Genomic DNA, 21,450 nt, shown 5'->3' on the forward strand with positions numbered 1-21,450 from the left:
GAGAGAGAGAGAGAGAAAGAGAAGAGAGAGAAAGAGAAGAGAGAGAGAAAGAGAAGAGAGAGAGAGAGAGAGAGAGAGAGAGAGAGAGAGAGAGAGAGAGAGAGAGAGAGAGAGAGAGAGAAGAAAAGTGCACCTCCCAGCCTCCTGCTGGCTGCGCTGCCTCTTTGGTACCTCGCAGACTTCGACAGAGTCCTGGACTGGTGCCCATTGATGTCATGGAAACACTCAAATTACTGAGAATGATTCATGTCTATGCTGGTCTCTTATCCTCCCCCACACAAACAGGAGTAGATTTTTAACCCTGACAACTTGTAATTTGCAGTGGGTTTATTTTTGTATCTGGATAAATATTTTTTAACAAGCAAAATTAAGATTAAGCAGTCTGTATCTGATATGATAGTGAAGAATGCTGGGCCCATGGAGCCAAGAGTGCTTTAGGGACTCTGCGGCATGAATTCATATTCTTCTCATCTCTCCTCCTTCTATTCCTGCCCCCCTCTTTCCATTCCATTCTCCCACTCTGTCTTTCTCTCCCTCTGGTTCTCTCCTTCTTGTTATTTGTAACTGGCCTAGCTTTAAAATAATAGGATAAATAAAATAATAGGAAAACAGCCCTACCTATTGGATCGAGACTCATTCTGGTAGGAAAATTTATCTGTCCTGGTCTGATGTTACAGTTCATGTGGAAAGATTGCTGAGGGAAATTCTATAGGGGGCAGCTTCAGTAATTCTTCCGGGACTGGGGGGGAGGGTATTTCCATAGCTGTTGTACCTTCAGATACTATTTTACAACCTAATTTTTAGAAACAACCAAAGCTGGACAACCAGATATTCAATCCCCAAGGAAGTTAGAATAAATTCTACTGCGTCTGAATCTTCCTGACTACATTTCTATATATCCCCTCTTTGACCTTCTAGTTGATCAAAGTGAATATTATGTTAAAGTGAAGATTGTAATATTTGCATCGAAGCTTTTAAGGTACAAACCACTAAGAAATTCATTCACCATTTTGTAGCTCATAAAGGTTGAGTTGTTCCTGTTGGCAATATTTACAGAGAAGCTAGAAAGTATTCTTACATTTGACTTACATGGAAGAGTAAATATATCAGAACAACTAACCATTTGTGCTTTTGAAATGCATAAGTGTGTCTTTTCTTCAGTGTTAAATCATCAGGCAATACAAGTTATTCTCTTAGATCTCCCAGAATGAACAGTCTGTGAGATGGTATCTTATTTCATTGAAATTGAAACTGATATGGGCATTGATTTTCTATATTGCATTCAACTCTCTATCAGAAATGGGACAAAGGACTATATTCCCATGTATGATTCATTGAAATCAGTGGGGTTGAGTGGGTTAATTTTAAACTCAGTTTTGCTTTCTTGTAATTCATCTTTATATGTAATAATACAAGTAATATATACATATGTATTCACTGAAGGACATACTGTTAGCCATATTGAAGTTTTTATATGGCTTCAGAAAGTCAAATTTGGCTATTGAGAAAATTTTAAGTCACTATTACTTTTAGCATTTGTGGTAACTTGAGTTAAGAAGGGAAAATTCAGAGGTTATATACTTTTATTTGGTCCCTTAAAATGCTAGTGTTGAATTTTCCTTTTGGGAAGATGAATAGTGTAGCCAACGGTATAAAATCCACTGCACTTGAAAGATCTTGTTTCTAAGAAGTCTTCTTCAGTCTTGGAAGTGGGGTGGGATTTGTGTTCTGGGTGCCTGATTTGTCACTGCTCCCTTTTAAAGACAAGTTATGGACTGGCTTTCTGTGCTGATTCTTCATGTCACTAGCCAAACTCTGTTGTTTAGATCTCTTATAGTGATTTTCATGATCATGATCATGTTTAGTTGGATTATTAAAACAAAATGTATTTTGCAAGAAATGAGTGATCAGCCTTGAGCATATCCTTTGGTGTGGCAAATAGCATCTGAGGTTCTGTACATCTCTGCAAAACAGTCTATCCTTAAAACTGTGTTGTCAGAATTGGAACAAGACAGTGGCATCCCATTACCCCTTGTTCTGCTAGATCTGCTGGTAGAATCTGAACTTGGATTTAGGTCAGGCATTTTTTCAAACACTCTTTTCCAAGTGTATAAATTTCTCCATATCATGATGGGATTTACTCCTGGGAAATAGAATTTTTAAAAAAGAAAGACGGAGAATTTTGAATAGTTTCTTTACTATATTCACCATCTGGAGAGCCTTGATTGATTCTCTTTGGCCTCACCATTAAATGTCAATATAATCAATGGGAATTACTAGTCTAGGGTCATTACATAGATAATTTGCCTGCTGTGTAAATAAAAATGGAATTGTTTAAATTTTGTGAGAGAGAAAGTGAAAATAAGGAATGCCAATTTGTTTGCTAGAGAAAGTGGAGGCCATTGGAATGACAGTTTTTGGAAGTGTGGAGCAGTTTGGCTAAGAATAGGAATGAAGGATATTTTTTCCAGTTTGTCATAGGCTGAGTGAGGCAGTGCTAGTCCCTCTCTTGCTTGCATACATTGCCAGCAGTGCCTACTTTATGAATGTAAACACCGGGGAAGTGAAGTTGATGTCTGTTACCTGTCTTTAAAGGAAAAACACAATTGACATTTGTTTTTTTTTTTTCTTTTTTTCTTTTTCTTTTTTTTTCTTTTTCTCTTGGCAGGTAAAACTGAAAGGGGCTCATACTCATCTTATGGGAGAGAATCAAACTTACAGGGTTGCCACCAGGTAAGTGAGAATTTCTCTTGGGGAAGGTTTGAGAGTTTACCTGGTAAATCAGTTTCTTAATTTTAAGTTCAATTATACATTTTAGATTGTGACACTAAGATGCTCTGGATCTTTGCTGATACTGTCCTCTTTCAAAAAAAAAAAAGATTGAAATAGCATAGAGCTAGGAAATAATAAAAAAAACCCTCATCTTCAGAGCCCTGCCATATTAGACTGCATTCACTGGCTTGTTTTTATTTTTTAATCCGTCAACCAGTACCAGTGGCACTGTTTGCAAACCAGCGATGTGGGTTAAAGGGATTCTATCAAAGGAGTTTATTTGCAATTTAGAACTTGAGAATTTCTTACACTGGAAATACTTGGTGGAACCATGTGGCAGAGACTGAGGAAGGGTGGCGAGTGCCCTAAATTATAGTTTTCATAGGGGCTGTATGATGTTGTGTGAAAACAGGGTTGTATTGAGGGATAAAAATGTCTGTGAAAATATGATTTGTTGTCCCTTTTTGTTTCTGAATTGTTTTTGGCTGGAAGTCAAGGCCAGCAGGCTAACAGCAAAGCCGTCTCAAGGGAAGCATGCGTGAGCTAGAAAAATAAGAGTACTTTAATTAAATAATAAAATGCCATTGTAATACAAAGGTATAGCATGTGTGTGTTTGTGTCTCCATGCACTCTGCATTTGCATACTTTTAACTCTCCAGAGAAAGCCCAGTCTAAAAATACTATCAATGGCCAAAAGTGTAAGCTTTGTTTCAAGACAATTGAGTTTGTAGAGGCTTTCTTTTTCATTTTAGCGGTGGCTTTAATTCAAGTTCACAAATTTTTAAAAACAAGCTTAACTTTCTTTTTATGAGTGCATTGGATTCTTTGGGAACTCTTGCCTGGCATTTAATAACACTCTTTAATATTCAAAGCTTTCTACTGCTTTATTATACACCCAAACAGAATGCACATTCTTTTTGTGCTGGAAAGGGAATTCTTGCTCTCTCGAACCCCTTTCACCTTTCCATTTTCTTTCATGATGTGTGTGGGGAAAAAATATCCTGAGATTTTTTTTTTTAAGCTGCCTATTTAATATATCCCGAAAACTGTCAGCAAACCGTTTTAGTAATCGCAATAGGACCAATGAAAGAGGTTTCCTCTACGTATCTGTCATATATCCCTAAAAGGTGGAGTTCTAGTGGAGGCTCCCCCTCCTCCCTGCTATATTTGCATTTTTAAAGTTTACTCCTTTGGCCCAGCCACCAGTTCAGTCATATTCAGCCTCTAAAAGATTTGTTGTGATGAGGAGAGCCTTGCTTGGTTAAGGAGTCCTGCTGCACCGGCTGCAGAGTGCAGTTCATGGCAGTTTGTTTGGAAAGAATTCTGCAGGAAAAGAAATTTACAGCCATTCCAGCGCAACGGAAACATCTTTGGAATGTGAGTGCAAATGTTCGGGGGAGATAGCTCGGGCGACCAGCCTCTTAGTGCTTGAGTCTCTGGTGGAAAAGCTCTCAATTCCTGCAGAAGAGCCTATTCCTGTGTATCTGGTTTCTGAGGGTCAAGGCAGAGGTCGTTAGAGTTTGAGGGGAGAAGAAAGTTGACAACATCCTTCCTTTCTGCAGATGGTCATGGCAGAGGTCTCTGTTTTCGCTGGGCTTTTTCTGGTCAGTGAGAGAATAGGCTTCCTCGCCCCTGTATCCTTTCTTACTAATAGGAATTGGCGTGATTCCTCACAGACACAAAGATTTCCTCTGCTGAGTAAGCGCGAGGCCCCTTAACTTGCGAAAGCATCATCCAGCCTGTGTGAGTCTGTCTGTGTTTGCACAGGGAAGCAGACCCTCCCTTGGTTTGTGGCAAATACTTCCCTCGGGTGAAACTGAAGTTAATTTTTTTTGCAAACACCAGGTGAGACGTGGAAAGAAAGGGGCTAAGGGTGGATGGACTGGTGTGTATTGGTGGAATTTCTGGGCCTGGGCAGACTCGGTCCTAGATGATCGCGTTCTGGAAAATGCTGCCGTGTTTTAGGAGGCTGGCTGCGTCTGCTTGGCTAAAAAGTCTTCATAATGTAGTTGGGGAATGTGGAGATTGCTTCATGCTTATTTCTGTCTGCTTCATGGGCTGTGAGTCTTGGAGAAGCCCCGGTCTCTGTGCTTCAGGCTCAGCAGTATCCTTCTACAGTCTTATTACAGAAGGATAAAGAAAGAGCAAGTCTGGGGAAATTTCCTGTTGGATGCAATAGGGTCTTGAGAAAAACTGTCTATACCGGGACTTTCTGTTTTCTGTGAAATTTGAGAATTAGCACAGATCGTGGTGTGACTTCCAGTGACTGAGTTGTCTCTTGTGCCGAATTATTTTCGAATCCTTGTTCTCCAACACCAGCTATGCGAAACCCCAAAGAAAGGCACAGTCTCGGGTGTCTTGGGCTTCAAGTCTAAATAGCAGATCCCAGCCGAAATGATTCCTCACTGTGTGGCCAGGTGAGTGACTTTGGAGGAGGGAAAGCTTTTGTTTTCTCCTGTATACAACATGGCAGAGCTGCTGGAAGGGAACCCTTTCGATGATGATGTGTCTTCTGGAGCTCCCCACAGCTGCTGTATTTATTGTCTTCTAACAATGTGTCTTGTGGACTTTGAGGAGGAGCACTCTGACACGTGGACTTGCTGATGTCTGTAGAGAGACATAGTGGTGGCAAGCAACAGGTAGCCAAGGCTGTCCTGCATGCAGCAATGGACTCTTTAGGCACGGGTGTTTCTGAAAATGCAGCAGGCGAAGCTTTATTCACACAGTTTATGTTTCTCTTCAGGGTTTGGCTATCCAAGTAACAGACACTCAGCTTTTTAGTAAGTGGGTGTTTTCGCCCCAAACCAAAGTTACCCCATTCTTTCTTTATTAATTGTTTTCATTTGAAATACGGCTGGGATAACATAAATTCAGTACTGCCGTTTGGGTTAAGCTCATGAGAGATCAACATAGTGAATGTTTTGGAGCGCTGAAAGTATATAGAAAATAAATCAATAGGCAAATCAAAGCGGCCAAAGTTTTTAGTTCTCAGTAAATATGGCCAAACTAACTTAAATCAACTGGGGTACGGAAGTCACACCCAGGCTTAAAGGGTTCTTGCCAAATTGCAAACTCGTACTACTTTTATTGGCAGAGAAAATAAAATTTATCATGGAAAGTCTGACAGAAATGAAAATAAGTGGAAATAAAGTTGTGTGTTTTTAATAGTAAAGTTTTAAATAGTAAATTTGATAACCAATAGCTCATTCCTAGGGGACATCAATTATAGATGATGGTGGAGGAAAAAAAAATGACCTCTGTCATTGTTTTGAATAAGGCATTTGTGATGATCACAAACTTTTTTTCTTCTTTATCTTGCCGAGATCTTCTGTTTTTGAATGAGATGATGATGTCAACACAAATGATTGTTATTAAGACAGTTTCCCCTTAAATGGAAATTCAGCATTGATTAACAGGAATTATTTGGCTTTTCTTTCAGGGATATTACCCAGGTCTAAAACAATGGTTTTTGCATGTGCGCTCGTGTGTGTGTGTGTGTGTGTGTGTGTGACCCAGGTCTAAAGCAATGGTTTCATTATTATAAAGGGGGTGTGTGTTTGTGTGTGTATGTAACCCAGGTCTAAAGCAATGGTTTCATTTTTAGAAAGGGTGTGTTTGTGTGTGTGTGTGTGTGTTTGTGTGTGTGTGTGTGTGTAACCTAGGTCTGAAGCAATGGTTTCATTATTATAAAGGTGTGTGTGTTTGTGTGTAACCTAGGTCTAAAGCAATAGTTTCATTATTATAAAGGGTGTGTGTGTGTGTGTGTGTGTGTTGCCTTTGACTTCCTGAAATTAGAATCTTCAGAGTTGTGCCTTTGCCTTCCTGAAATCTCCCTTGTAATTCTAGTTATTGTTTACCTAGATCTGATGATTTTCTAGGATGTTTATAGGAATATAAAGACCTGTTTTAAAATTTTGATGTGGCCATGCTTGGCCCTTTAAAAAACTTTTAGATGTATTACCCTAATTCAATCATTGTAATATTATGCATCTGTACTACATTTAAAGAGCAGTGAAAATCAATGAGACCCTGGCATCTTTATACAATTTTTTACAACTGAAAGTTTAACCCTTGTCTTGTTTCCTTTAGAGAAGATCAAGGCTATAACCTCATCTACATTATTTTTTTTTCTCAAAAGTACCCAAATCAGGACTATGCTGATAAAGATGTATGAAGTTCAGATCTTAAAAATGAAAGGATTTAAGATTAAAGGCTGACCTCTGATACCTTTATGAAATTTCAGAAAATTCGACCTATAGGAGAATTGTCTTTTTTTGAATTAAATTTAGTTTACTCATGATACAAGTCTCCCCCCCCCTTTATTGTTCATTGAAATTAGATGTGTAACTGGTTCTAAAATAATTTGTGCATTTCTGCATTGTTTTTTTCCTCTTATTACTTAATTCTAAGTTTTGACCCCTCTATCCTATCTAGCGCCAAAATAGAATAAAAAAAAAAGAAAAGAAAACAAGTATTTTTGTCTTTTTTAAAATCAAAATGACTATATAAATAGAAATATAACTTTTTTTTAATTTGACTTTACACTTCAATATTTGTGCATGTTCACTCAGAACAACGCTTCTTTACTCTTTCTAGGAACCTCTCCCCTCCAGGTGCCTATGGTCTCCTTCCACTGCTTTCTCCCTCTCTAGGTGTCTTTTCAATTTGTAGCATTATCTGTGGTTTGTGAATGCTGGTTTACAGAACTCTGTAAACTCTTGAGAAGAAGGGCCTTCCTGCTTTGTCTTGTCTAGTTATTCTGAATTAGGATCAACCCTGGTTGATGATCCAACAGATCATCACATTTGAAATCCATTTGAGCGAGAAAAGACTGAGTTGCAATGTTTGAGAATTCCATAATGAGCATCATTATGAGAGCAAGTTCTTTGGAACCCCTTCTCTAGTATAGTGCAGACCTGACAAAGCATAGGCCTCCTTACCTTACTTACTCTCTCTGATTCGTTTTGAAGGAAAAGTCTGGGCCTCTCTTTGAATCTCTTTTCAAAACAAAAGGATGAGAGAATTCTAGCTATTCCTTGATTCTGGTGGGATGCTAATGGAACCAAAGATCAGAATCCACGCCTTGCCTTTGAATGTGTTGGTCTGAATCATGGACCAGAGCATTGAGAATTTCGATGTTTTTAGACACAGTGCCTGAGTTTTCAGTATGGGTGCCTTTGTGGTGCAGCTTTTCTCGTGAGTTTTGGGCAATAGTATGGTAGTGTTGCTTTGGCTATCACCCTCTTCTAATAGTGCAACACTTAGCAAAATCCAACTCTTAGCAAAATCCTCATCTCCAAAAGGGAGATGAGGACTAATTTTCCTCATTGGTTAATGAATACTTGCTGATTTTCTTGTGATGAGCTGGATTTTTTGGAATACAGAAAGGGGCTATTCTGTATGTTCACCAGCTCCTTTGTATACAACAAGAGGGAGAACCAAGCTTTATTCAAATGGTTTAATCATAGAACACAAACTTTTAAGTTAAATAATAAAGTGAAGTATCACGTGCCCATGCTTAAATCATGCTTTTTTAATATTTAATATATTTTTGTGTATGCACCTATGTATATTTTAGTCAATTGTTTTATCTAATTTTATCTATTTTATTTAATTAGATTTTGCCCCGATATTTTTCTTAAAAATAAGAATACTTAACCTATTTCATTTTAATATTATCATCACCGCAGCAAAATAGCCATGGTTTCCTGGGTCTAATCTAACACTTTGTTCATGCAGTTTTCTTCTATTGTCTCTTTGAATTTTCTCTATCATGTTTTTATCATATTTACCCAGAGTACTTGCTTTCTGTGTCTCTTTGGAGTTCTTTAAAACTAAAGCATTTCCTATACTTTTAAAATAATGATACTATGAAAATCAGACTAGTTATCTTGAAAAAAAAAATGAGTCTTACAAGAATTATCCGATTATACCACCCCTGTAATAATTAGCTGATTATTTTTTAGTGTAGTGCTATTTAATTTGTTTACTTGTCACTCTGAAATTGAAATTTGAGTCTAAAGATTTATTTAGATTGAAATGAGACATTTTTTGACCTGCATCTTTTAAAGGCGATGCTCTGTAGTTCGGATAGCATTCTGGGCAAAAGCTCTCAAAATATCAAATTATGTCGCTACTGGTGGTGCAAAGTTGAATCACTTGATAATAGTGGAGACCCAGTTCTCTCCATATAAAGAAATCTTTCTTCCTCAGTTGATCTTGTTTAGATATTTTGCAGTGGATATATATTCCCCTTCCCCTAAAATCTTTGACCTGATGGTTTTATTAAATTATGTATTTGCATATGCTTGCTTGAGAGGTTTTCAAACTAGTAATTATTTCTATACAACCATTCTTTCTACACTCACACACATATTCATGCATATACCACATTAATCTGAAAGATATTTCTTTCATTATTCACTAAAGACCAATAATTTGGGTGCTTTGTTATGACTAGAATGCTAATCTTATATTAATCAAAGTTAACCTGGAGAATCTTGGGAACATTTAAAACACATCTCAAGTTTCTTAAGAGATACTGATAAGAAAACTAGTCTATTCTTGGCTAATAGGAAGCTATAAATACAGGAGAAAAGAGGTAAAGGTGGATTTATTTTCTGGAAAACTTAAGTTCTGGAATACCTTTGCTAAAATTTGGAACCTTCTGACAGTCTTTCAGATCTTTGTCTGTTAGACTAATTTGTTAATAAATGTTGGAATTTTCTTATTTTCTCATAGTCTTACCCTCCCAGCCTTTGCTATTCTGAAGTGCTCTTAAAGATCTGAGAAAGAGGAAGGACCTTCTGGCTGGTCTACTGAAGTTAGTGGATTCTTGTGGGGGCTCAGTGAAACTGGGCTATCAAGGATCATTAAGACAGTAACTCTGCTCACTGGGTTCTAAAATAGCCCATGGGGAACTGATGAGTAAGTGTCAGAATGAGAGAATTTCCTCAAGTTTATTCTAGTGGAAGGTTCGCTCGAGTCTAGAAGAATCCCCCCAAAATAATAGTAACGCACTGTAAATCTTGAGGAGACTTTTAATATTCTAATTTACTAATTGAACAAATGATGCTCAGAGAAATAAATTGAGCAGATCTGAGATTGCCTCCAAGGAATCTTCAAAGTCAGGATTTTTAGCTCTAAAAGATACGGTTTTGATTTTGATTCCCTGTGTTCCAGACTGAGGACCTCAGAGGCTGTATTAGATGCCTCTATTGGGGCTATATTAGAGGCTGCATTAGAGCCCCTTTGGTAAACCACTCCTGGTTGAAACTACACCCAACCCTGCTGAAGAATTCAGGCTTACCGCAGTGCCTAGAAAAGATGAGCTTCTCTGTAGCTGGAGCTCCAGTTTATTTGCTGGTAGAGGCATTGAGAAGGGTGGGCCACACTGCCCTGACTGTACCACTTATAAAAATTAAATAAACCAACATGTGTATATAGGAATAATTTCCTGAAGTGTCCTCAGAATTAACATAGAATATTTCGATGAAACCAGGGTGGATTTCCTGTGAAATCAATTTAAAATTTAGCATGAAATTTTCTTTAAAAATGTACCTATTATACTTGAACTGTATGTTTAGTTTAAGCAGAATATGTATTTAGTATTATGCAAATTTTTATTTATCATAGATCAAGTTATTTTTCCTTAAATACAAGGACTACATAGAGTGAAATTCTGAAATGTACCCTATGCAGACTCTTAACTGTGGCCCAGTAATTTTTATAGTGTGGCATTTAAGTCTCTTGTGAAGTTAGATGTATTGACAAGTGTGTTAGAATAACAGGCATATTTTATGTGATAGAATAACTAAGTCATATGATCCTATTGAAATTGAGATGGTTGCAAACCATTGGTAGAAAACCGAATCTCAGTATTAAAACGAAATTTCAGAAAAATCTTAGGATTAGTTTCTCTTATGAAAATATTTCTTAATTTTTAAATAATTGTCATAGATGATCATCTTTGCATTTGTTCTATGTAAGTCGAAATGAGATAAAAACTAATGGGTGAATACATACTTGACTTAAAAATGATAATGTGTAATGTTGAAATAGATATATTAATTATATAGGAATTAATATAACCTTATGCTTTCTTTTTATAAGACAACATTTATTCACTATTCCGCATTAGGAAACCTAATGTGAAATGGCAGAAAAGCTATTCCTTTGTCTATGATTATGTTTTTTGCATGATGCAAAATGCCATGTTTAAGAAGTGTGAAGAATATAAGACACTAGCCAATCCCATAGCCTTTTTAGAAATTAAATTTTATTAAAAAATAATATTGAGTCTGCTGTGGTGCCTGATAGTGTTCACCTGCTTAGAATTAAAGAACTGCTCCTTTGAGAAATAATGGATGGGACTGGAGAGAAGATAGAGATTAAGGCAGTTGCCTGAATACAGTTGCCTCTAGTTCAGCATCAGGTCACATATGTTCCCCTCAAACACTGCCAGGGGTGATCCTTGAGCATGGAGTCAAGTGTAAGTCCTGAGTACTGTAGATTGTGACCCTAAACTATTAACCACTCCTTTAGGAAAAAGAAAATAAATTGTGTGTCTGTATTTCTTTACATTTTCAACTGAGCTTCCTATGTCCTGACCTTTTATGTTCCATGTGTTATTTATTATCTACCAGAAATAGTTTCTTTAAAGAAGAAAACTTGTGAGAACACAAAGTTGTATTAACTTTAGATATTTTTAAACAAATGTGTGTGAGACTTAATTTTTTTCAGATTTTGGTAGAATAGCATGTTTACCCTGGCGTTTCTCCAGGTATTTTTGAATAGAGTATATTCTTAGTATTATAGTACTTAATGAAATCTATAAATCCCCTGATTCATTAATCTCTCTTATACAAAGACATATTCCATAAAAATCTTCCCATGATATTTAAAAATAAAGGTATCACATATATTTTTTCAGTCTCTATTGAGGTCATGTTTCATGCATTTGTGCATTTAGGACAGATAGTTCGTTGATAAGAAACAAAGAATAACATCATTGAGATTTTCAAATAGTGACCATCTTTGCATGAGAGCTTTAGAGTGGGGAGTTTCTACACATCAGGGTTTGACCGTACACGCACACAGAATAATTCAAGCTCATTTGTACTGCCATAATGAACAGCAGGGCACTGAATCTTTTCAGTTTTATTGGTATTGTATACAGTAAGTTATTAAATTTCATCTCTGTAATACACCTGCAGTAAAATAACAAAACATTGCTGCACTTAAGGAACATGTGTGTGGGGTGCAGTGCCCTCCCCCATCTTTCCAACCCCCCCTCCAACAGCTGCTTACAGATTTCAAGATCCATTGTATCTATTCCCTTGAGCCCACCTCTAATAATCGAGACACATCTGCCATTGCAGTATTATAGGCATATGTAGTTTTATTGAAAACTATACCTGTAAAAAAATTAAATAACTTCTACCTCAATTAAATTGGCAAGCTACCTTTTGCAAAGATCATATTGCAGACCTCTTGAGACCAAGTGAGTTCATTTTATTCTTATATTACAAATCACCAAATATGTTCTTTTAATTTGACCAAGTAGCTCGTTTTTTATACTTTGATGGTAAGTCATTTTCATCTCTTCTCTTTCATTTTTTATCTTCCTGGATCTTTACATATAAAATAAACATGCAAGCTATGTAAAATGTGAAGAGTCTGGCTATGACAACACAGGGTAAATGAACTCAAAATAAAAGGACCCAAGCATGACACTTTAAATTAAGTGATTATTAAATTGACAGGTTCCAAAATCAGGATCAGACCTTAATGTAGCATGTGCTTTGGTTTCATTTAGTATTTTGTTTGAGGGCCACACCAGTGGTGCTCAGGGTCTTCTCATGGCATGAGATGTGAGTGTTGCTCTTGCTTGGGTTTGCAGAGCCATTCCATAACAGATATGAAACTCGAACCTTGGGCCGGGCGGTGGCGCTAAAGGCAAGGTGCCTGCCTTGCCTGCGCTAGCCTTGGACGGACCGCGGTTCAATCCCCCGGTGTCCCATATGGTCCCCCAAGCCAGGAGCAACTTCTGAGCACATAGCCAGGAGTAACCCCTGAGCGTTACCGGGTGTGGCCCAAAAAACCAAAAAAAAAAAAAAAAAAAAGGAAACTCGAACCTCAATCTCAGTGAACTGTTTCTCTAGTCCTCAAACTGTGTTTTGACAGAGATTTCCCAAGCTTTGTTGTAGTCCATGTATACAATTATCATAATGGCAGAATAGGATTATCTGATAAGGAAGTTAGTGGATCATACATAAATCTATCTATAGACGCATTTTCACTGCATTGAATCCCTTACCTTGACACCAAGGTTTGGTTAAAGATTTGGATTAAGAGTGAATATCTAGGGGCCAGAGCAGTGACACAAGCACGTGCTAGCCTAGGACAGACTGCAGTTTGATCCCCCGGTGTCCCATATGGTCCCCCAAGCCAGGAACAATTTCTTTTTTTTATTAATATCTTTATTTAAATACCTTGATTACAAATATGATTGTGGTTGGGTTTCAGTCATGTAAAGAATAACTCCCTTCACCAGTGCAACAATTTCTAAGTGCATAGCCAGGAGTGACCCCTGAACGTTACAGAGTGTGGCCCAAAAAGCAAAAAATAAATAAATAAAAGTGAATATCTAGGAAATAAATTTTATTCGAAGAAGGAATAATAGTTGGAGTCTTACTCTCCTTTAAGGTGTAGATAGAGCTTGTAATGAGCCAGGAGTAACATCAGAGCACTGCTGGGTATGGCCCAAAAACCAATAAAGAAAAGAAAAGAAAAGAAAAGAAAAGAAAAGAGAGAGAGGGGGGAGGGAGGGGGAGGGAGGGAGGGAGGGAAGGAAGGAAGGAAGGAAGGAAGGAAGGAAGGAAGGAAGGAAGGAAGGAAGGAAGGAAGGAAGGAAGGAAGGAAGGAAGGAAGGAAGGAAGAAGAAAGAGAGAGAAAGAAGAAAGGAAGGAGGGAGGGAGGGAGGGTGGGGAAGGGAGTGGAGAAAGGGGGAGGGGGAAGGAAAGAAAAGAAAAAAAAGAAAGGAAAGAACAGAAAGGGCATGCCACTCAGAAGCTCTATGTATGGGTAAATTGAATGAATAAAAGATGGATCCCTATTCTTTTTTTGTTTTTATTTTTTGAGCCACACCCAGTGACACTCTGGGGTTAGTTACTTCTGGCTCTACACTCAGAAATCCCTCCTGGCTCTGGGGATCAAACAGAGGTCCGTCCTGGGTCAGCTGCTGCAAAGCAAACACCCTACTGCTGCATCATAGCTCCAATCCCATGAATCTCTATTCTTCCTTTCTTTTTTTGGTGGGGCGGGGGGGTCCACACCCGGCTGTGCTCAGGCGTTTCTCCTGGCTATCTGCTCAGAAATAGCTCCTGGCAGGCACGGGGGACCATATGGGACGCAGGGATTTGAACCAACCACGTTAGGTCCTGGTCGGCTGCTTGCAAGGCAAAAGCCACTGGGCTATCTCTCCCGCCCCAAATCCCTATTCTTGTTTTTTTTTTGTTTTTTGTTTTTTTTTTTTTTTGGTTTTTGGGCCACACCCAGTAACGCTCAGGGGTTACTCCTGGCTATGTGCTCAGAAGTTGCTCCTGGCTTGGGGGACCATATGGGACACCGGGGGATCGAACCGCGGTCCGTCCAAGGTTAGCGCAGGCAAGGCAGGCACCTTACCTTTAGCGCCACCGCCCGGCCCCCCAAATCCCTATTCTTAAAGTAAATGAATCTTAAAGTGAAATAGATTTACTGATAGCAATTGAAAAGTAGATAATTTCACACAATAATGTTACCGATAAGTAAAAATAGTAACAGTAGGCTAGAAAATCAAGTTAACTTTTTCTTTGTTTTGGTTTTTGGGCCACCCTCGGCAACGCTCAGGGGTTATTCCTGGCTATGCACTCAGAAATCGTTCCTGGGTTGGGGGACCATATGGGATGCTGGGGGATGGAACTGTGATTCATCTTAGGTCAGCGCATGCAAGGCAAACACCTTACCACTTGCGTCACCTCTCCTGCCCCATCAAGTTAGCATTATTGATCATCAGTCATGATTAAAGTAGTTGCATACCTAAATAATAAGTTGTATTTGTATTTTTGTTATCAATATATTTTAATTGGTTTAATTTTCTTTCAAAATTGTACAAAAATGGCCATCAGTGGCTATAAAAATGTTATCAATATATTTTTATAGAGTCAGAGTCAGTGGAATTGGGTAAGCAGTGGTACTGAGGATTAAAATCAGGTTCTCACATATGAGACATTTTTTCCACTACTTTGACCCTAACTCAGCTCCTAATTTGTATTTTGTATATAAATATTGTCTAAAACAAGTGGTCATCTGGTTCCTGGGGTTTCCTGGGCCTTTGAGAATCTAGTGAATCTTTTGCCCCATTCTCGAACCACCAGAGATTGAAAATGTAGCAGGGATAATATATATATACATGTTATAGATATGGTCATTACTTATGAGTTTACTGAAGAGAATCAATTCAAGATCTTAGAAGAATTTTTAACTTGGTTGTAATTTTTTCTCAGTAGAAAAATAGCCCATAAATTTCAAACATTTTAAACAAAGTTTAATCTAGGTTAGTGTTTCTCAACTCTTTTCTGACCATGCCCTCCTTTTGGTCTTGTTCCTTCATGTGGCCCCTTCTCCCCATTATATAGGTTCATTCCATTTTCTCATGCTAATCTCTCCCATTTAGGCAATTTTCACTGCTGGATCTTTTGAAACCTTCTGGGTTCCGTGGCATGGTTGGTAGTTGAGAAATGTTGATCGAGGCTGATATTATGAAGCCCATTAACTGAATTGTCTTCTGTTGCATGCGATTAATTCTGGAAAATCTATCATCCAATTTATAATTTACAATTCAAAGTTGTCTCATATAAAGTGGCTGTTCATTCAAGGGTGGCAAAAGATTTTCTATAAAGAAATGAGAGGAATGCCAGGGCTGCTACTATTGACATCGTCCCTCAAGAATATTCCTGTCATTAAAGTGTCTTCACTGAAGATAGGCTACTATATTAATCATTCTCAGTTCTACGTCCACTTGACTACCAAGTTAAGTTTGCTTGATTTTGTTTCCAGGTACAATTTTTAGAGGTCATTTTTTTCAATAAAAATAAGATTTAATTTTTGGGTTTTTTCTGTGGTAGAAAAATCAATTGTTTTATTTCTTTCTAGAACAACTTGTTCTTGTGATTGTGTGTAAATCCCACATACACTGTATTAGTTCTAGGGCTCTATTTCATACTTCATTATAAAGCATATTTGCATCTTACTATATCCTAGCAAATGTTACCATCTTCCAAAATTGCATAGATATTTACTAGAGACTCACAGTCATTACGATTAGAGGGTCCTATGGGATTCTGTTTAATGTTTCTCTCACTTACCTAGCACAAATATATAATTTTATTTTTGCTCTACTTAATTATAGAAGTTCCTTTAGAAATAGAATGCTGCATTCTAAATAAGCACTGTTGAATTTTACTCAGTAGTCACAACTTGCCAGAATATTCAATAATAATACATTCTATCACAAATTTATTTGGGTATTGAAAGTAAGTATTCATTATGAAATGATATCTTGTACCCCTGAAGATCATGATACCATTATCTGGGTAGAGGGTTTGAAAAAATTCTATAGTCACCTAATTTGTGGTTCTGACGATTTTTCAATTCTATTTCTATTGAATAAAAAATATCCTATTTATATATGTTTATCAAGGGGGTACTATAAAATTTGACAACTACCAGACATATGTGAAGGGAGAAAAATAGGTAATTTACATAAGACTTTTTTTTAACCTTGACTTTTATTAATCAAACATTCTTTCAGAATTAGTCCTTCCCATCTGTGTCTGTTGGCTTGTTGCTAACACCAGGTCCACCCCATCCTTCCACCTGCGATTCTTCTGTCTGTCCCTCGTAGATCCTTGGTTATTGTAGTTCTTCATTCTACCTCACATACCAATGGATCTCTCCTTTTCTCAGAACCTTTACTTAACCCCCAATTCTGTCTCTACTGTTCTGTTTTCCTCCACCTCCACTTTTTCCCTCACATAAAGGTGCTAGAAGTAAGGTTAACACAAGGCCCTTGCTTAGGTCATCTTCCATGGCTTCTGGAAGCCATCTTTAGCATTAGTTACAATTTTTTGGTGGAGTAAGTAACCTCTGACTCTCCTTTCTTCTTTATCTTTCATTTTCATATGTTACAGTCTGACTTACTGAACTGCTTGAAGTCTTCTTAAGGGCATGGCTATGATTCTCTGTGCCTCTACAAGATCCCTTTCAATGGTTGGCAATTTTTGTTCTGTTGTGATTTGGTTTGGGGTCACCCTTGACAGTGCAAGGGGGTTTCTCCTGACAGCACGTGGGGGTCCATTACATGCTGGAATTTGAATCCAGGCTTCCTACAGACAAAACATATTCTCATGTGTATTATTTCCTCAGACTATATCTTTTTTTTTTTTTTTTTTTTTTGGTTTTTGGGTCACTCCTGGCAGGCTCAGGGGACCATATGGGATGCCGGGATTCGAACCACGGTCCTTCTGCCTGGAAGGACCTTACCTCCACGCTACCTCTCCAGCCCCACACTATACCTTTTTTACGTCTTTCTCCCAGGTTAAGTTTATGAAATCCTCAGTGTAATAACTAGGCCAAAACCAGTGCTTTTCTTTTATGTTTAAGTAGCCTCTAGTGTACACTACTCTATCCCCGACCTCTTTCACTGTGTGGGCAGCCAGATAAGGCTATCTACAAAGCCTGAGGTCTCTAATTCTCAATTCCTAATAGTGGACACTAAACACTATTTTCTCAGAAATCCATTTATAGACTGGATATTGTATAAGTCAATGGAAACAAATTATATGTAATCAGACAAGTTATATTTAAATAATTCCAAAAATTTCTTAAATTAAGTATGCCAATGAATTCAGTAGAGTAAGAACCATTTTTAATGCCGGTTTTATTGGTAATGAATTTTGAGTTTCAGTAGTTTTGTGATCATTAGTAGAAATTGGTAGAGATGAGACTAAGGACAAAGGAAGCCCTGGGCTTTATTGTTTTCTCTCTTGCTTCTTATATCTGGATAAAGTTTGGTGATTCCACATACCCTTGACCCATTTCATCATAGATAGCAAGCAAACTATTAACCATTTTTAAGATAAATCCAAGGTTCTTCTCATTGTTGGAACAACCTACATCAAAAATATAATCTGTAGCTATAAATTAGAATATTTGAATATTTCTCAAAGGCAAGTAGAAGTCACATACTCTGATGCTTATTTTCTACATTTTCTGCTAAATGGAAATAGTAGCAAATCACCGCACCCCTAAAAGGTCCATGATCAGGATGACAGAACCATCTCCAGCTGAGAATAGAAGATCAAAGAAATACAGTGTAATATGGGTGTGTTTTGGGGCCAGGGTTTTATCCTCCTTTGCTCTCCCTGATACCAAAGGTACTAGAAATGGGGAAAAAGTGAATGGGTCATGATTTTCTTTGTCATATTTCTTCCATGCTGTTCTTTTTCTTGACACCTATTTGTAAGCTATGAAAAAATTAATGATATAAATAATCAATGAAAAAAGCAGTATGTTTCGCTTCAGGATATAGTATTGAAATTTGACCAGCCCTGGCTAAAATCTTAGAATCAAAAGGATTTAAATATCACCTGGTTATGGTGCTATTTTTTTTTTAAACCAATCAGGGAACTAAGGCAAGGGACTATGAGTCTTGCCACTGCTTCCTACAGAAACGTCGCTGATAGGACCCCAAACAGTTCAGGTTTCTCCAGCGTATCACTGTCATTTTTCCTTGATGGCTTTGAACTTGTTTCTCCCAAAGAACACGGGCTACCCTCTCCTTTAAAGCTATAGTCAACAGCAGCTGGAAATACATCCTGAAGAAATTCTAGATGAGTGTCCCTTTGTTCAGCTACCCCTGAATTGCACTGTCACAGAGCCAGAGGGTGTCGTTTGCTTGTAAATACTGAGTTTTTGAAATGTCACTGTAACACTGGAAAAATGTTGTCTCAGAAGGTTGCCAAAGTGACAGAATCCCGACATTGTAAATACCAGCCAACACAAGTGCTCTCAAATGACAGGAATAAAATATACTTGACTAAATCCATAATAATCACTGATAACACTGTTTACCCTCAGTGACCAGGAGCTGTGGACTTGGATAAAAAGCACATGTGTGCAGATATCATTAATGCGTCTGAGCCTCTAGCCATTCCAGAATATTTTGATGGAAAAGCTTCCTAAATATGTAAAAGCTTTATAATAACTAAGACGCCAATGTGCAAGATAGGGTGTCAGGCAGCCTTAATGGAACTAGAGAGAGCCTTGAATATCTTCAGCACCCCAGAGCCCTGATAAGGCCCCCATTGTTCTGAGCAGATGCAAACTGTGAGCCAGGCCTGCAGGCCAATCGGTACTCTATTTCCTTGGATCTGATTCCTAGAAGGCCCATTTGCCATAAGCGAGAACTCACATACATGTCATCTTGAGAGAGAGAAAAATTTGGGGTAAATTTAGACATTACAGTCTTAGAGTGGGAATAGCAGGATTCCATAAAAATCTTAACTAGATGCCCCCTAGATACCAGAGTATGCACCTTGGTTCTGGTAAGGGATAGATAGGGGCAAAGCTAGCTTTAGTCCTAATACTTATTTAGCTCAGACTTTCCCTTAATGATTACTTTCTACATGGAAAGGACAGCCTCCTTTAAAAAAAAATTTAAACGTTGGGTCCCACACCCAGTAGTGCTGAGGTCTACTCCTGGTTGATTAGTTGGCTTGTCACTCAGGTGGTACTCAGAGGACAGTAGTGGTGCTAGGGATTCAAGCCTAGGGCTGTTACATGCAAAATATACACAGAAGCTCTTTGAACTAGCTCTCTGGCCCCACTTACCTTTTCTCTTCTGTTCTAAAATAAAAATGGTACCTAGGGAGCTCTGAAAGTGTTAGTGTTCCCTAGTTTTTAGTATGTGACCACTTTGTTCCTCTAATGGCTCCCTCGTATTCTTATCTCCCAGAAATCTTTGGAGAACAGGAGATTAAATGACTAAAGGGCTGGAACTTCCCAGTGTTTCAACTGGTTAGAGCAATGGGAAAGACAAGGCATTGCCAAGTGGCTTACCCCCTCACAGGGAGATTGCCAGCAAGAAATGACCCACTTGGTTTTCAGAGGCATGCATCATACTTCTGTCTTTTCACAGACTGATTCCTATAAGATTCTGTTTATTTTTATGGTGAACTTTATTTACAACAACAATAACAACAAAAAATGAGATTTCATTCAATATTAGAATCAATGCTGATGATAACTGGGGAAAACGGTAATATTTCGGGTTACAAATGAATGTTTGACCAGTAAAGTATTGTCATACTTGATACCTGGGTCTTCACATTTACGTAATAATTCAGAAAAGAAAAATAGTTCTTAGTCAGAGTAGAAATGATTCAGGTGCCCAGGACACCGTTATTTCTGTCCTTCAGAATTTCTGTGTAGGGTTTCTGTAGATGACCGTGCAGCTGCAAGTGGAGAAGACTTGCAGGAAGGAGCAAGAACTCAGCCTGGTATCCTCATGGCAGGTCATTTCAGCCTTGTCAGGTGGATTCCCTGCATTGGGACCCAGTATACTTTCTAAGTGAGCTAGTCTGATGAAGTGTAGATGGTGTTGGAGATTCAGTGACCCGTCTCAGCTCTGTCCTGGCACTGCTCCTGCCTGTTGATCATGTATGCAGACAGAGACTGAATGGGTTCTTACATTTCTCACAAAGAAAGACATCTTTGTCTTCAGGGATGAGCTCAAAGGCTGTGGCCTGTGGACTCTCTGTAACTTGGGCACTTTGTAGTGAGGGTTGGATTTCTTTTTTCTCTCTAGAACTTTGACAACTGTGTGACTATTTTAAAGGTGATTTGAACTGAGCACAGCTGGAGGAGCCTTGACTTTTTCAGGACTTGCTTTAACTCTCAAAAGGCAATTACGTACATCCAATATCTACTCTGTGTCTCCTTTTTATTCTTCAATAATTATTTAAAAATATGGAAGGTGGAGGGTGAGAGGTTAGACCATACTTGGCTGTGCTCTGGGTTACTCCCTGCTGTGCTTCTGTGGATTATACACTGTGCCAGGGTTGAACCTGGGTCTGTCAGATACAATGCAAGCATCTTAGTCCTTGCATTATCTCTCAAGCCCTTTTAAAAAAGCATTTTTATAAAACCTTTTGTAAGGTTTGTTTTTGGGTATTTTCTAACCTTCATATTGGATGCTGGAATAGCTGAAGAATTGGATAAAAACGGTGAGAGCACAATATTTTAAAATTCACCTTTATGTAAAACATATTTCTACTGTTTCAGATTTCCATGCCATAGGTGGACATTCATAAATGGAACTTCATAGCAAGTTAGCTATTTTCTCTTATTTTTCTTTCTAAATCCTCCACTTCTAATTCGCTCTTCTGGAAACCAAGGAAAAGTGAAAGAGGGAGAGTGGACAAAGGAGGAAAGGTGAGAGAGAAGGAAGGGGAAGGAAAAAGAAGGGAGGAAGACAGGGAGTCTGTAGGATTAGTTGATTTAAACAAATACTTGTCAGTCTCATAAACTGATGAATTTTGCATTTAATTCAGTTTGAGTTTAAGAGTAAGCTAACTA

The 21,450-nt window shown here is 38.1% G+C and overlaps 1 protein-coding gene across 1 annotated transcript in view; it reads left to right on the forward strand.

The window, feature by feature from the left end:
* Positions 1–21,450, forward strand: part of TCF4 (transcription factor 4) — a 379,623-nt gene that overhangs the window by 190,887 nt on the left and 167,286 nt on the right. The window contains exon 6 of the mRNA XM_049782162.1: positions 2,669–2,733. Within this exon, the coding sequence (XP_049638119.1) occupies positions 2,669–2,733 (65 nt within the window). The remainder of the gene's footprint in view (positions 1–2,668; positions 2,734–21,450) is intronic.

This window comes from Suncus etruscus, chromosome 10 (genome assembly GCF_024139225.1).
Source record: "Suncus etruscus isolate mSunEtr1 chromosome 10, mSunEtr1.pri.cur, whole genome shotgun sequence".
NCBI lineage: Eukaryota > Metazoa > Chordata > Mammalia > Eulipotyphla > Soricidae > Suncus > Suncus etruscus.